At 37.2% G+C, this 16,080-nt stretch overlaps 2 protein-coding genes across 4 annotated transcripts; one reads left to right on the top strand and one right to left on the bottom strand.

Annotated features, from left to right (window-relative positions):
* The first annotated feature begins 216 nt into the window (after nucleotides 1-216).
* Nucleotides 217-7,923, top strand: LOC143890457 (rhodanese-like domain-containing protein 4, chloroplastic). Of its 2 annotated transcripts, XM_077395150.1 has the most exons (8): nucleotides 222-1,123; nucleotides 2,726-2,828; nucleotides 2,936-3,022; nucleotides 3,445-3,519; nucleotides 3,735-3,809; nucleotides 3,968-4,048; nucleotides 6,970-7,197; nucleotides 7,471-7,923. In XM_077395150.1, exons 1-8 carry the CDS (start codon nucleotides 459-461, stop codon nucleotides 7,516-7,518), a joined length of 1,362 nt encoding a protein of 453 aa, XP_077251265.1. In that variant the 5' UTR covers nucleotides 222-458; the 3' UTR covers nucleotides 7,519-7,923. The 2 variants fall into 2 exon arrangements, with proteins under 2 accessions (XP_077251266.1, XP_077251265.1); XM_077395151.1 differs by lacking the exon at nucleotides 7,471-7,923 and having other exon boundaries at nucleotides 217-1,123; nucleotides 6,865-7,002.
* A 1,338-nt stretch (nucleotides 7,924-9,261) lies between these two features.
* On the bottom strand, nucleotides 9,262-15,673 carry LOC143890455 (calcium-dependent protein kinase 1-like). Of its 2 annotated transcripts, XM_077395148.1 has the most exons (8): nucleotides 14,954-15,673; nucleotides 13,328-13,471; nucleotides 13,077-13,229; nucleotides 11,852-11,967; nucleotides 11,596-11,763; nucleotides 10,994-11,121; nucleotides 10,784-10,883; nucleotides 9,262-9,691 (listed from the first exon to the last, which is right to left on the bottom strand). In XM_077395148.1, the coding sequence occupies exons 1-8, from the start codon at nucleotides 15,615-15,617 to the stop codon at nucleotides 9,608-9,610; spliced, it is 1,557 nt and encodes a 518-aa protein (XP_077251263.1). In that variant the 5' UTR covers nucleotides 15,618-15,673; the 3' UTR covers nucleotides 9,262-9,607. The 2 variants fall into 2 exon arrangements, with proteins under 2 accessions (XP_077251263.1, XP_077251264.1); XM_077395149.1 differs by lacking the exons at nucleotides 13,077-13,229; nucleotides 13,328-13,471.
* Between the last annotated feature and the right edge of the window lie 407 nt (nucleotides 15,674-16,080).

The following is a 16,080-nucleotide window of genomic DNA, read 5'->3' as shown; positions in this document are numbered from 1 at the left end:
GGTTGTGCCCCAACAATCATTTCCATAGGATGATCCTAACCCTCCGATCTTAGAAGATTCCATAAATGATTTTTGGACTGTTCATCTGTGTGGCCTATAAAACAAAATATGATCTCTCTCTCTCTCTCTCTCTCTCTCTTAGAAACGCCTTGGCTCTTATAAGCCACAGAAAAACATCAAGATGGAAATTCTGTATAATTTTGATTTGCCAGTGAAAGCAAACGTCTCATCCTCACAAACCAAGTGTCATATCTTCCATTGGCTTCCCCCGTCTCTCTATTTCCAAGCCACCGTCTGTTTGTTTGGACCAGACGGCCACTTCCCAAGCTAAGGTTTTCTGCCATTTTCTAGGCCAAAAGGTTCTAGAATCAGTGGAATTTGAAGCCTTTCTACCCATTTCTTGAGAACCCAAATCCCATTTGTCTGCAACTGCCAAGAAATTCTCCTAGAATTATGCTATGGAGGTTCTCAATGCTGCAGGCTTTAAACCATTTTCAGTACACAAACCCACCATTTCTTCTGACAAAAGAGCAGAACCCAGAAAGGTTTTCTCATTCCCTTCAACTCCCCCTCTCAAATTCTCAAAATCCACCCCTTCTAATGCCTGCCCACCAAATTTAGCAGAGTTTTTATCCAAGGGTTTTAGTGGGGTTTTAGTGTTTCTATCACCTGTTTTACATGGAGGCTTGGCTAGAGCTCTGACATATGAAGAAGCTCTGGGTTTATCTAAGAACACCTCAATATTTGAAAATTTTGATGTTGATGTGGGTGGATTCATTGACAGTGTTGTGAAGTTTGGAACAGAGAATCCTCTAATTATATCTGGAGGAGCCGCTGTTTTGGCGGTCCCACTAGTTTTAGCCCAGGTTCTGAAGGATTCCAAGCCTTGGGGAGTTGAGTCTGCAAGCAATGCTTATTTGAATTTATCCGAAGATAATGGGGCTCAATTGCTTGATATAAGGGAAGCAAAGGAATTCAGTGAAATGGGTAGCCCTGATATCAGGAGTTTGAAGAAAAAGGCGGTCTCTGTCACATATAAAGGAGATGACAAGGCAGCATTTCTGAAGAAACTATCTTTGAAGTTTAAGGAGCCAGAAAATACTACACTGTTCATTCTAGACAAGTAAAATTCTGATCCTGTTGTTGCAGTGTATCTTTTATATGTGCGTAGTTTGTTTATCTTCTTCCTTTTTTTTTGAGAAAGTATTTCATTTTGAAAAGGTTTGATTCCTTATCTGTTCTTTTTAAATTTGTTAAACCTTACTGGTGATGGCATTGTGAAAAAGGATTATTGATCTTGATTTTATTTACTAATGTGCTCTTTGGTTTTTGTTGAGAAATCTGATGGGAAAATCTCCGATCGCCCCCAAAGAAACAAAAAAGTAGAAATTAACAAACCACAAAAATGCACACCGTGGTTGAGATCACGACAAAAATACAAGGATTACAGTGAATTAACCCAAACCCTCAAACCACATCTCTTTCCCTTTCCTCTCAACCAAGACAGTACACAAAGTAAAGAGAAAAGATCCACTCTCAATTTCTCTTTCTTTCCTTTCTCCAGTTTCTGCACAACATTTCTCCCTCTAGGTGCACAGATTTGTTTTATTATTGGTTCTCTGTACAAACAAATTTACCTGTTTCTTCCTTTCTTTCAATTTTCACGATCATATATGAATGTGGAATCTCTGATCTTTCTTGCTTTTTTGTCCTAATCAGCCTACAACAATTAATCATATAATTTTATCTTCTCATAGAAAATTCAACGTTTTCATTGCTTATTGCCTATTTTTGGAGTGTTCCCTATTTCTTCTCTCGATCTTTACCCAGGTTTATTCACTATGTATTGTATATGGGCTTGATATTCACCACATACACATTGAGATGGATTGTCATTTTACATGAAAAGAAGAAAAAAATATTTTTTATCAATAAAAAAAGAGAGAATAAAAATCACTGAAGAGATCAACCCCAAGAACCAAAAAAAGCTGATGTTTGTATGGATCTTAACTGTTCCCTCACCAACAAGCCTTTGATGCATTGATTGTCATCCCAGCTGTGTGGAAGAATTAGAAATTAATCTGTTATTTATAGATATTTTATTCTTTTGTTATTTAGTAGTTAGTACCATAGGAGGGACTGTTAATTGTTTCCTTAATAGCTTACTTATTGTGACTATTTCTTTGATTAACTGTGTACATTCTTGATACATACACAGATATGTAATGTAATGTAATGTATGTATGTATGTATGTATGTATGTAGAAAACTTCAAGTACTCTTTGTCATATAAAGTATTCCCAAATGAAGTAGCATTGATCTCCGTTGATTCACATCAACTCTTATTGGTACCAGGCACTCGCATCCACACAAAGCATTGCCACACACAATATCTCTTTTCTATACAGAATATATACCCACAAATTTGATTATTTGACAACTTGGTCACTCTTTGGTAATTTTTGGAGGACTTATTGTGTTTGGTAATATCTACTTTGAAAATTGATAATATCACTTATATTTCAGTTTTTTTGAATTCTTGTATCATCGCTATACTACTATCCTACATCAGAATCCAGTTTTTAAACTTTATCTACTGCTTATTTTTATCTCATATCAAGTCACAACAAGTCAACAATATCACATATCTAAGGATGTTGGATTTTTTAAGTTGCTTAAGACTAGCAGTCAAGACTAACTCTGTTCAAACTGCAATGAGAATCAGGTTCGATGGCAACTCTCAACTGGTTGCAGAATTGGCCACTCTCAACGGCTTCAAAGCTGCTTTTGCAATAAAAGATGGCGCAGAAGGGCCTCGTGGATGGATGGTCTTGCATTTTTTCTCTTAATTTCATATTTTCTTCTTTGGAAGTTTAATTTACATGAAATATGCGTATAATTATGAATCTTAAACATCCAAATATCTCTGTTGCAGAATAGTGGGCTTCCTTGGATACCACCAAAAAGAATGCTGAGTGTAAATTTCGGTGATCTAAAGGAGGCAATTAGTAGTGCATTCGGGGTATGTCAAGTTGTTTTCCTTTCGTAAAATGCTTATAACTACATTTATTAACTGTAATTTCTCTGAAAAACTTAAATTGTGTTTTCCTTTCGTAAAATGCTTATAACTACATTTATTAACTCTAATTTCTCTGAAAAACTTAAATTGTGATACCTGATGGTTCCCTTTGCAAAGTGAAATTATTATTTTGTTTGTCTTCAACTACTCTAGTTACCATTTCCAAAACAGATTCAAATTACAGCTTTTAAACCCCGTTACCAGCTACTGATGAATCTACTTAGAATTTTTTCTATTAGTTATTCACTACAGAGTGCAAGTTTTTGACTCTGGAAAGATGCAAATTTTTTTAAATTGTATGTTTTTCCTTAAAGTGTCAAATTTACATATTTTATCAAGATAATGATGACAATAACTATATGCAGGAGGGTTCTGATTCTTTGCCTGTCACCCTTGGACTAGCAGCAGCTACTGGTTTAGGTGTATTGGCATTTGCAGAGGTTTGGAAGTTCAAAGGTCTTCCTGCTTATTTGGCCGTTTTTATTCCTTAAGGCTCCGTTTCTTTCAACGTAAAAATGGACGTAAAATTTGTTTTATGTTGTAAAAATGAACAGAAAACAAACTTTACGCCCATTTTTACGTCGAAGGAAAAGGAGCCTGAAGAAGTACATTATGCTGGGGGAGATGTACTAATTACCTAAATGTTATGATGCAGATAGAAACAGTTCTCCAGGTTTTAGGTTCAGCTGCACTCCTTCAGTTTGTTACCAGGAAAGTCCTATTTGCTGAAGTTAGTTTTCACATCTTTGACTTTGTTAGGGTTTTTATTGCATTATACTTTAATTTTTTGTTTTATTTTTCTCAAGGGATTTGCATAACTCCTGTATGGTTGTTATATGATATGTATTTTTGAGATGTGCTGGTTACCCCATTTTTCACTTCTGTCAGGATAGAAAGAGAACTCTGCAACAAGTTGATGAGTTTTTTACCACCAAGGTTGCTCCCACAGAGCTTCTTGATGAGATAAAGGTACACCTCACTCTGACCACTTTAGAAGCATATCAAATGATCAAATTTGCTGCATACACAGTGGATGGGCATTTAGTGTGAATTCATTTTTTATTGGTTTTACCTCCCTTTTTCTCTTCATTTGCTTCTTTCATGATGACAGTTTCATTTCGGAGGAGTCAATTTTATTGTTCTCATTTGCCATGATTCTGTTATGCTTTGCATGGTGGCTTCTTTTCTATTCTTGTTATTTCTAATTGATTTTCACTTTTTTGTCTCTTCCAGTCTTATTTTTCACTGTTACAATGTTTAATTCGAGCGTGACTGCCATTACATGTCTTCATGTTGCCAACACTGTGTACTTCATTTTGCTTTATCTTACAATGAAAATAATGAGAAGTGAAGAGAATGTCACAATTGCTGATTTAAACTATTCGAGTGGTGATGACATGATGTGGTCAGTCCAAATTGTATTTGGGAAGTTTAATCAGGATTTTTTCCACATCACTTATTTTGGAGTTAAATCTTAAATTTTGAAGTTAAATGATCTAACTACCTATTTACTGTGAAAATGGAACTTGTAGAAAATATATATCTGCATGTACATATGCATATGCATATTCAAAAGCCCATTCACGTGCAAGTGTAACTTCCCCTAGCTCTTTTTTTTTTTTTTTTTTGAAAAATGACAGATAACATATTTCATTAATATTAAGGTAGCATTCGGGACAAGGAGTCCCACCCTGCTTTACAAAATATTAAAGATTTAAGGCACGGGCATACCCGAGGCCATTTCAAAGATTCCAAAATAAAGAAGAGTACAAAATCCAAGACTATTCCTTTCTTCCTTTCAGCAGCCTGGATGGGCTTACAAAAAAGGTAGCTATATCTATATCTTCCCTTTCTCCTAGCTCTATTTAAATAAGGAAAATCATCTACCTCTTATTAGAAAGAAAAATACCTGATTCTATATTACATGCATCAAAAAAATATAAAAAAAAAGGGACTGTAAATTTATAATTTTTATTATGTAAAATGAGCATGTACTCCTACAACCATAAAAAAAAAGTAGAAATATCCCTCATTGTCTTTTAACCAAGTTCAATACATAAACTAGACTTCATGAATTTGCCTTTTTAGTATAGCTATGTACTCTTTCCCTCTTATGCATGGCAAGGTTTTAAATTTTGGTTTCGGTTTTGGTCACCATGGAAATAGAAACATTTCGGTTTTCTTTTAGAAATTTCGGTGGAAATCATGCAAAATTACGAAAACATATGCAGTTACTAGAATTTTAAACAACAACTCAACTCAACTCAACTAAGCCTTTGTCCCAAACTAGTTGGGGTCGGCTAATGAATCCTTTAGAAAATTTTCATGATGAAGGTGAAAGAATCTACCCGGCTCAAAATGACTAAGTCTAATCCTGACACTAGTTGGGTTCACCTACATGGATCATTTTCTTCCATTCTCTCCTATCCAAGGTCATATTCTCTGTTATGTTCCTAGCTATGAAGTCTTTCCTCACTGTTTCTACCCAAGTTGTTTTCCGTCTTCGCCTACCTCTTTTTACTCCATCAACTTGGCACTAGTCGCCTCTTCTCACTGGAGCATCCAAAGGCCTATGTTGGATATGTCCAAACCGTCTTAAATAGTGCTCTCTCATCTTCTCCTCAATTGGTGCCACCCCCACCATTTTATGAATGTCTTCATTTTTAATTCTATCTAACCTTGTGTGGCCGCACATCCATCTAAGCATTCGCATCTCCACTACACTCATCTTATGCACATGTTGCTTCTTGGTAGCCCAACATTCGGAGCCGTACAGCATGGCTGGCCTCACAGTTGTCTTATAAAACTTTCCCTTCAACTTGGTAGGAATTTTTCGGTCTCACTGAACTCGAGGCAAGCTTCCACTTCAACCAACCTGTTCTTATTCTGTGGTTAACATCCTCTTCAATCTCTCCTTCCTTATGTAGAATTGAACCAAGATAGAGAAAAATATCCCTCTTAGGTAATTCTTGTCCAGTCATATTTACTACATCATCGTCCCGCCTCTTTATATTACTAAAGTTGCACTCCATTTTAAGACGAAACTTTAGGAAATACTTAAATAAGCACAAATACAATTTTAGAAATCATCACATAAGCAAGACAACGTCAACCATCCATAATGGTTTAAAGACATCAAACACCTGATGGGAGAAGAATGACTTCACGTGGTTTGGCTCCCTACTCCACGAATATATCATATTCGTAATGTGCTCTTTAAACAAATTACAAAAAGACTCCATTAGGGCCATCCAATGATGAGCCACATCAAAAGTATTCAAGTCACCTAAAATGACAAGCAATTCGCTTGAGTGAGTGTATAGTCTTGAAAGTAGTAGTATTCTACAATCTGCAATGCTTGGGATAAACTGCTCTGTGAGGTGAGAAATTTACTTTTCTTTTGGAAAAAAGTAGTACAGAAAGAGTTCAATGGGTACTCTATCTAAGACCTTTGTAAGTCAATCCCCTTCCTTATACTTCTCTCATATCCCCCATAGCAAGAACGATGTCGTGAGTCTGTTGACCAAGGGTGGTGTGTTTGTGTGAGGGGAGAGGTGTTATATGTGGGTTAATCTCTACCTCCATTGTAAATTGTTTTTATGTTTCTGTATTGTATATCTCCTGTGATTTCATAAAGTTTTCTTGCAGGTTCATAACAAAAAATGTATTGATTGCTACCCCGTGTTAATAATATCGGGTGGAGTGTAAAAAAGAAAAGACACTCTAAATATTTTTCTTTTATTGTTGATAAAAAAATATTCAGTTTTAACTTTTTAATGTTGCAGGATGATGATATGTCCTGAAGCTTTTTTCTTCAAAGATTTCCTACTCAAATCTACGAAGGAAAGGAATTGGTGCTCATCAATTCTTTCCATTTTATTGGAATGCAGATGATTGGCAAAGCTCTTCTACCTGCACCTGCGGAGAAGACTCTTCTTCCAGCACCAGTGGAGGGAAGCCCAAGTACTTCCACCCCTCCTAGTCCAGTAGAGAAAGTTCCTGAGGTGAAAGTAGAGGCAGCCTCTGAGCCTCCTACCCAAATCAATTCAATCCCGAAAGCTGATGTGAAAGCAGAAACACATCCTGGACTAAACAGACCACTTTCTCCGTACCCACATGTAAATTTCATCCTTATACATAACTATGCCTTTACATGCACTTCACACTATCTAAACACTGGTAACAGTAATCTAGAAATAGATGCTAAACTGCATCTTTCAGGCACCTAAACAGCTGTCCTTCTAGAAGAAACATTCTGAAATATATTTACTGTGTCCAAGAAAACCCACTGAGGAGTGTAAATATAAATGAGATTTCGAAGATACTGAGTAAATGTTGTTTACTTCTACACATTTATTTCATCTACTTACCATCCAATTTTCAATGTGCAGTATTCAGATTTCAAACCTCCGTCATCGCCTTCTCCTTCAAAGCCTTAGAAGCTCATTGCGTTGGGAAATTACCAGAAGTCAAAATTCAGCAAATTACTTTCACAATTTGAGTTTATGAGCACAGGAAGTTCTCACACTTTGACAGCGTTCTTAAATACAGAGACGATCAAGGTGTCGTTTGAGTCGAGTAAATCCTATTCTGCTACCTTGTTGCTGCCAAAATCTATTCTTCTTTCTTGTTTGTTGATGTAAAGGTTGGAGCTAGTGTTTTGTCATGCTTAGATATGGTGCTTTTAATTTGCTCTGTATGGATCCAATCACACATTTGTCTTGTAATTTTGGGTACTTCTCGACTCCCAATATTAATACTTATGAAACTGAAAGCTGGGACTTTGAACTTTGAGAAATTACTCAAATACTACATAAACCAAGAGAGATACACCCACTTCTACAGAGCTGTGTCCCTTTTTGTATGCACTGTTCACTTGGTAGGCCCTACCTTGGATCTCCAATGGACGAAAAGTCACATCCATTGCGAGACTATCTACTATTTTGTGAGCTACATCTCCAGTTGTACGTTCATTGGATTTCAGTGGGTGTTTGGCCTTTCGATCAAGAAGGGGAAATTTTCGGTTTTTGCAGGCCTTGATGGGGCTGATGAGATATCTTCTGGGCCTACTTATCATTTCTTGATCAGCACTAAAGGCAAGCAGGCAGTGGTGGGGTGCTTGAGAACCACCTTGGAGAGGCTCTCAAACGAGTCTGGCCATGCAGAGAAATGGCTCATGGAATCTAGTTCTGATCATACGAGTCGTTAATGCCCATCTGATGTAGTACAACCTCGTGTTGAGGTTGAAGATGAAGTGGATAAGAGCGGCACGGTGTGAAATTTTAAACGTTGTTAAAATCTATGCAAGGAGAGCCAAGATAGGAACTGTTCATGACCCAAATTAGATCGGCTACGTGAGCCAAAAAAACAAGTACCTACTGTTTGTGAGATAAGTTCTGACGCAGTTAGGACCATACTTAGTAAAAGGGACTTTTTATTTTAGTTGTAGGGTTGTTAATGAGTGTGATATAAGGTTTGAAGCAGTGTGAGTATAACGTGTACTTTCTTAAGTTTAACTTGTGTTGCTTAAGCAATTTAAACAAAATGGTTTAGGCTAGACTTTTAGAGCTTTCCAACTTCTTCCTCTTCTTCTTCTGCTCTGTCTTGGGGGTGGGCGTGCCGTCCGGTGGGTGAGAACCTTGACAAAAGCCTGTCTTGATGTTTCTCATTTGCAAATAACCATATTTAACTTCAAAAAAATAACCGTTAAAAAACCATATTTAACTTCAAAACCATTTACATATAAGATTATGGGAAATAATATTCACGCCCCCCTTTTCTAGCGTTTCCAGTCTATACTGTTTGTTTTTTCCTAAAAATGACTTCATTTTCACTCCCTTTTTGTTTGCCCCTTCCCAAAAAGTGGGCCATTTTCAAGATAAACCAAACAATAAGGGATGGAAATGTTGGGTGAGGGGGTGCAAATATCATTTCCTTAATTATACACATAATTTTTAGAGGTATTCAAAGTGGCCCCAAGTGAATATAATAGTCATCTTTTATATTTTTGTAGGTTTGTTCATGGCAACCAAACAGATAATTCCGGCAACCTACACGTGTAATCAACTCAAAATACAGTGTAAATAGGGTCTCATTTAGGGGTATCCAAAGAGGCACTCAGTCCTCACACCCTTCAATTTGAGAAACATGCATCAAGTTGAGGTAAAACGGAACCCAAGACATCACCACCCAATTGCATAGTGTTAAATGAAATAAGTCACTGCACAGCATGAGAAGATTCATTTCAATTTCATCTTCAATTCTACAGGCTTCTCCTAAAACTGGCTGCATTTCTACCCCTTTTGTTTGTTTGTTTTTATGCATATAAAGTTATTTTCCAATAAAAGACAAACAGAAGGTGGTGGGAATGGGAAAGGGAGTGGAAAATCATTTCCCCTATAATTATACAAAATACATGATAGAAAGATACAAAGGACACATGGGGAAAATGCAAAATTCGTAAATCATGATCCTTCTTGGAGCCAAAATGGCTAAATTCACAACATATGACTCCAAATCAGAAACTAACTACTTACGCCGCCTGTTTGGAACTATCTCCGGGTTGCCTTTCCTCATCATAGCTACAAACTCCTCATAGTTAATTCTTCCATCCTGCAATAAACATGTAAAGGGCAGTCCATGTTTAAAATGTTGCAATGTACATTGACTGTTAAGACAAAACCTTAATTTTTCTCTCTGTTGTTCTCTGGTACTTTGCACATACGAAATATACAGATATATCCATCAAGATATGTTACTATATACATAAATGGATATCTATATAAGAAAGTATTTTATAATCATACAACTGGCTTTTTGGGCTGTTTTGTGACTCAGATAGCCAATAACTGATATTTTTAGGAAACAACAACAGAAGTCCTGACCTTTCCATCCCAAAGGATTGTGTATATTCTTGTCTGAAGAAATTAAAGAGTGTCTGCGGCTCAAAAATCAAAAAAGAAAAAGAAATACAGAGTTTTTCCTGTCTGGAAAACTCTGTCCGGTGTAAGGTTTCTTGTTGGCAGTTCGAAGGAAATAGTTAAACAGGGGCAATGAGGCCCATGGCAGAATGCAAGGGAAACAAGATTTAAAAGTTACATTTTGTAAGTCCCCATTTTTGCCAGAGCAAAAAACCCCAAAGAAATTCAGGAACATGATCTTGTAAATGACCATTTGCACCAGTTCCTGAAAACTAGCCATAACTGACTAGAAACACCCACTTGAAGTAGAAAACCGATTTCAAGTGGCAAATTTTCATGTCTGACAGTTCTTGGAAGTTGGGACATCAATATGGAGCAGTGCTTAAAAGCTCAAATTTAGTCAAAGAAAAAATCTAAGACCAACTGACATGGATTAAGGCCCAGATCGAGTAAAAATTCGATCTGATCTGTGTAAATCCTGAAGAAATTACGAGGCTCAATTAAGTAATAAAATATTTTGGTTGTGTAATAAAAAAATCAGACTGCAACATAAGCTTTTTAAACTTGAAAAACTCTATCAAGTAAAACTGTGTCAAGTATTCAACTCAGAAACAAGCTCTCAACATTGAGTCCAAGAGTACCAAGTTTTAAACTTTGACTTGGAGGTTGTAACATTTTAATATAAAGAAATTCTCTCAGAAAATATGGACCGATTCCTTTTAATCTGACATTAAATTGTGACAGAGAAAAAGGAAAAGTAAAATGGTGGAAGTAACAAGCATACGTGATCTGTGTCCACTTCTGCAATGATCTCTTTAATTGTTTTCTCATCGCCCATGTTATAATGCCTGAAAGCTTGCTCTAATTCCTCCATTGTGATGTACCTGGGGAAATAAAAAAAGAAGTAATCCTGAATGCTCAGCTTAACAACCAATGTTATGAGTAAAAACTGATTATCTGAGGACTTTAAATTATTGAATGAAGAGAAGATTACCCGCTCTTGTCCTTGTCAAAATACTCGAAAGCTTTATACATGTGTTCTTCTTTTTCCACTCTATTCATGTGCATTGTGGCTGTTATAAATTCAATATAATCAATGGTCCCATTTCCATCCACATCCGCCTGAAAAGGCAAGCATGCTGCTGTTATAGTAAAACCTCAAAATCAAGTCCCAAAGTTTGAGGAACCCTCAAAGAGGCGAGCAGCTCCTAAGAAATCAAGTTGCACAAATCGTGTACTCAATCAGATTTTCAAGCACCAACGAAAATACACTGAGAGTATACGAAAATAGAAACTGCATTTGACATATCATATTACATTTAGCGAGTTTCTTGTCACACTGGAAGAGTAATTAGGTGGGCTTCTGACTAAAACAAAGGCTTAAAAATGTTGTCTCTGACAATATTATCTTAGTTGTCATATAAAAGCATAATGGCACATGTTCCTTTTTATAATTAGAAAAACAAAAAATACATCTTCATTATCTAAGTAATTTTGGTGATCTGCTTAGATAGATTTCCATCGTACAGATATGAAAAGATATTAAAAGTACCAGAACCTCCATCAATTCTTAACAATAAAGATTAGAGGTCATACCGCCTCCATCAGCTGCCTAACTTCAGATTCAGAAAGCTTGGTACCCAATTTTGGAAGACCGGCTTTTAGTTCTTCAAAAGTGATTGTTCCACTGTTATCTGTGTCCATAGATTTGAACATCTCTTTCAAACCCATGATTTCTTCCTCCGAAAGGTTTTCCGCAATTACCTGAGTAGAAAAAACCAAGATAATGTAATTAGGTTCCAATGCTGGCAACCTTGCAGACATAAAGGACAGCATGTAAGCAGCTGCTCACCTTCAATGCTATTTTTTTAAGCTTGTTCATCGCCCTGAACTGCTTCATTCTAGTTAAGACTGTAATATCAATTGGTTTATCAGGTGCATCCCCATCTTCTCTAACCCATGGATGATCTGCACTGTTTCTATTGTCAAACTTAGGGGCACTAGACTTGTAAAAAACTACGGAGAAACTTAGATCACAATTCCAAGTGGGAATTCTTGAAGGATTGACAAGTCTTTATCCAATAAAATTTAGAAAATCCATGCGTAATAGTAACATATAGCAAAAATGAGAACACAGAGCTCTTAATCACATGAATGAACAAACACAAGAAGATCCCATTAAGAAGATCAGAAAAGCTTGCAATGTGAAAAATAATAAGTAAAAAAACACCTCTTTCCTCATCAAAAAGCTACTATTCTCTACACTACACATGACCAAACCACTACTTACAAAGAGAGCAGCTTCAGCAGATTTATGGGACCTAGGAACTATAATCATTTTATTTTTCGAATGGTATACTAATTATATTGAGAAAGGGCAATCAAAAACAAAAAGGCAGCCTTAACCGAGATGGCTAAGCAAAAGAAAAAGAAATTACAGCACAAAAGCAAGAAAAAATTAGCCATGATCCTTGAATGGGAAGCAACACTAAGCAGGGGATCAGGAGTTGAGGCCCCGAAGCACATACTAGGGGTATTTTCATAATACGAAAATTGACAGGTTTTCTATTTGGGTGAAACTCTTGTAATGGGATTAGGATTAGGATTTTATATAACGCCTTGGTTGTAGATCATATCATGTACTTGTAATCTTCACTTATAATGGAAGCTCTGGAATCACCTTTGCCCACGAACGTAGTCACAAAATGTAACGAACCCCCTAAATCTCTCGTCTTCTCGATTGGTGTTTGGTTTCAGGTTTCAGGTTTTGGTTTCAGTATGCATTTCAATCACTATGGAAATGGAAACATGTCAATTTCAAATTGAAATTTCTGTGGGAATCGTGTAAAATTACGAAAACGTATGGAAACATATGCAAATGATGGACATTTAAAATGAAACTTCAGGAAGTGTTGTAGCACAAATACACACTAAAAACCATCACATAAGCAAAACCCATGATGGTTTAACAACATCGAACAGCTAGTAACATGCAAGACGCAAAAATGAAGCTCCAAACCTCCTCCACAAAATTATAGTGAAGCAAAAGATGATTGACCGACTCAGTTGTCGCTTACTCAGGATTTCAACTGCTGAAAGCCGCTCTTTAGGATCTGCCTGTAACATCTTCTTTACTAGTTCTTTTGCGGCATTGGATATGGAAGGCCATGGGTCGGACACAAAATCAATATGCCCATGCAAAACAGCATCAAATATACCCTGCTCATTTTCTGCATGAGAAAGGGAAGTGAACAAACGACAAGATCCAAATTGCCAAGGCTTCCATAAGAACATATCCTACATTTGTTTATTTGGATGAAATACACACCTGCCCAGAAAGGAGGGACACCACTAAGAAGAATGTATAGTATCACTCCAGCACTCCAAACATCAGCCTCTGCTCCATAATGATGACGCAGCACTTCAGGAGCCACGTAATATGCGCTCCCGACAAAATCTCTAAATACTTCTCCTGCACCAGAATTACACTTCATATATGTCACAGTCCCACAGACGTCTATAACTTAAAGTATTAACCAATAAGAGAGAATTTTGGAGGTTATGTTGTAGATGATGAAGGTTTCCAGAATGGCACATGATCTGCATATTTCCTTTTCTCGGACTATTGATGGAAACCTACCAATGCCCACTGATTTACTTTAGCCACAATGAAAATAACTGATGGTATTACTTAACATCAATAGCTAAGGCAAGGCTTTTGCAAGCATTTGTATGGGTGCTTGAGAATGTTCTAAGAACAAACAATTCATGCCAAACAAAGGTTAATTACAATCAATACAGACACTTATTCATGAATGGCTTCTTCATTTCTTAGTGGATGGCTCGTGGTGGAAATTGCTATGTGATAACCATTTATGTATGTACGCATACACACACATATGTATGTATATGTGCGTATGTATAGCTACGATTAGGTACTATATTTTTTGGTCTATCAATAAGTTTGGGAAGATCAAATCAATAGCTTGGATCAAATAAAGCAAGGTAAAGAGAAAGTTCAAAATCATGCTAAAAAAGTACTTTTACTTTTCATCATCGATGCATACCAGTTTTTTGTGTATTTCCTGCTTATCATGATTCTTGTATTGAAACAGAATTGCATCAATTTCTTGATGACCTTATAACAAAATTTAAGTACTAGAAGGTTGAAATTTGAGTAATGATGACTCTTCCCAAGGCCTATTCCTACCTCTTATTATCAGCAAAGACAGACAACAGACAACCAGCGATTCTTCTGTATATTTGAGCATTCAGATCTAACTATGAACTCAAATAAGTTTAAGGAAAGGGTTTGCTCTCACTTTGGTCAAAAGGGTCATCTTGTTGAAATGTGCTGAATGTGCACTGTAAACATGCTCAGCCTCTCCTAGAAGGCCATTAAATCCATTCCATCCCTTCCTCAACAGTACATAAAAGGATGCTCATGAGAAATTAGCCTTCAAATATTGTGTGTGCTCATTTCGTTTTCCTTTTTGGAAGATTAATTTGTACCTAAATCGTGCTTACTTCGAAGCTGCACACCAACTGCTCAATAAAACACCTCAAAAAAAAAATTCCTTATTCACAAATCCCACATGTTTCTTCTAAAACTTCGGTCCTCATAGTATCAAACCTCTATAACTCAACTCAACTCAACTATGCCTTTGTCCCAGACTAGTTGGGGTTGGCTAATGAATCCTTTAGAAAATTTTCAAGAAGAAAGTGAACGGATCTACCCAGTTCAAATTGATTAAGTCTAATCCTGACACTAGTTGGGTTCGTCTGTCTAATCATGACACTAGTTGGGTTCGTCTGCATGATCATTTTCTTCCATTTTATCCTATCCAAGGTCAAGTCATGTTCTGTGTTATGCTCCTAGCCGTCAACTTGCATGAGTCACTGAACTGCAAATCAAATTAAAAAAAGAAGAAGAGATAGACAGAATCAAAATTACCTGGTTTAAAGAACACTGATAACCCAAAATCCGTAGCCTTCAAAGGCGAATCCTCCCCAGAATTCAAAAAGAGAAAATTCTCGGGCTTCAAATCTCGATGAAAAACCCCCATAGAATGACAATTATGCACAACAGTAACAATCTCCCTGCAAAGCGTGGCGGCCGCCCTTTCAGAGTAATGACCCTTAGCAATAATCCTATCAAAAAGCTCACCCCCCTCACACAGCTCCATAACCAAATTAACCGAGTTCCGATCCTCATAAGCCCCCTTCAACTCAACAATATTCCGGTGGCCGGTCAGGTGGTGCATGACCTGAACTTCTCGCCGGACATCGTCCACGTCATCACGGGTTTGAAGTTTTCGAGTCGCGATCGATTTACAGGCTAAAAGCTCTTTTGTTTCTGTGTGGGTGCACAGGTAGGTTATGCCGAACTGGCCTCGGCCGAGTTCTCGGCCGAAAGTGTAGGCAGAGCGTACATCTTCCATCGGACGGTTGAGGACGCGGCCGATGCTGGAGAGGGGCGTACGTTTGGAGGGGCGTACGTTAGTGTCATTGGGACGTGGGGGTGGGGGGCGTTGTGCGCCTCCTGCTATTTCATCGGCTATTTTTAATACTGCTTGAGGGTGATCGTCTTCGGCTGGTAAGCCGTTACAATTTCCCATTGCTGCCTGCTCTTTGTTTCAGACAAAAGTCAGCGAGGAGGAGGAAGACTACAAACTTCTAAAACACACGTAAGCCTTGTAGTCTGTGTAAATTATTATTTTTTAAATGTACGGACCACATCATAGGATGATCCTAGCCCTTTAATCTATAGAGTTCCTGTATTGATCGGAGGGTTGGTATCATCCTATAAAAATGATTTTTTGGGCACAACTTATTTAAGTTATGGCCCATCACATGGACGGTTTGGATCAGCCTATAGTGTGGTTCAGACAGTACTTTTTGAAAAGTACGGGGCCATAAGCGCTTACACAGTATAAAAACTCTGGGCTTTGTTGCTCGTTTCAGTTACCTAAAGACTTGGTGTGTGGACGTACAGTCTACTACTTTCCAAAATGCACTGTACGGGTCTACTATACAGGTCATTTCATATGATGATCCAAACTGCTCATTTGATACGCCACA

Source organism: Tasmannia lanceolata, unplaced genomic scaffold (genome assembly GCF_043159265.1).
Source record: "Tasmannia lanceolata isolate RefF3 unplaced genomic scaffold, GAP_Taslan_0.1 ptg000013l, whole genome shotgun sequence".
NCBI classification, from domain to species: Eukaryota; Viridiplantae; Streptophyta; class Magnoliopsida; order Canellales; family Winteraceae; genus Tasmannia; species Tasmannia lanceolata.
Note: the sequence above shows the minus strand (reverse complement) of the source record. Positions and strands in the feature narration are given on the sequence as shown.

Bases quoted from the DNA above. Each gene is read 5' to 3' on its own strand.
- LOC143890457 (XM_077395150.1), top strand. From the start codon at position 459: ATGGAGGTTCTCAATGCTGCAGGCTTTAAACCATTTTCAGTACACAAA. The intron at 1,124-2,725 runs GTAAAATTCTGA...AATGAGAATCAG, and splicing joins ACACTGTTCATTCTAGACAA to GTTCGATGGCAACTCTCAAC. The intron at 3,810-3,967 runs GTTAGTTTTCAC...CACTTCTGTCAG, and splicing joins GGAAAGTCCTATTTGCTGAA to GATAGAAAGAGAACTCTGCA.
- LOC143890455 (XM_077395148.1), bottom strand. From the start codon at position 15,617: ATGGGAAATTGTAACGGCTTACCAGCCGAAGACGATCACCCTCAAGCA. The intron at 10,884-10,993 runs GTAATCTTCTCT...TTATTTCCCCAG, and splicing joins TTTGACAAGGACAAGAGCGG to GTACATCACAATGGAGGAAT. The intron at 9,692-10,783 runs GTATGCTTGTTA...TGTTTATTGCAG, and splicing joins CAGAAGTGGACACAGATCAC to GATGGAAGAATTAACTATGA.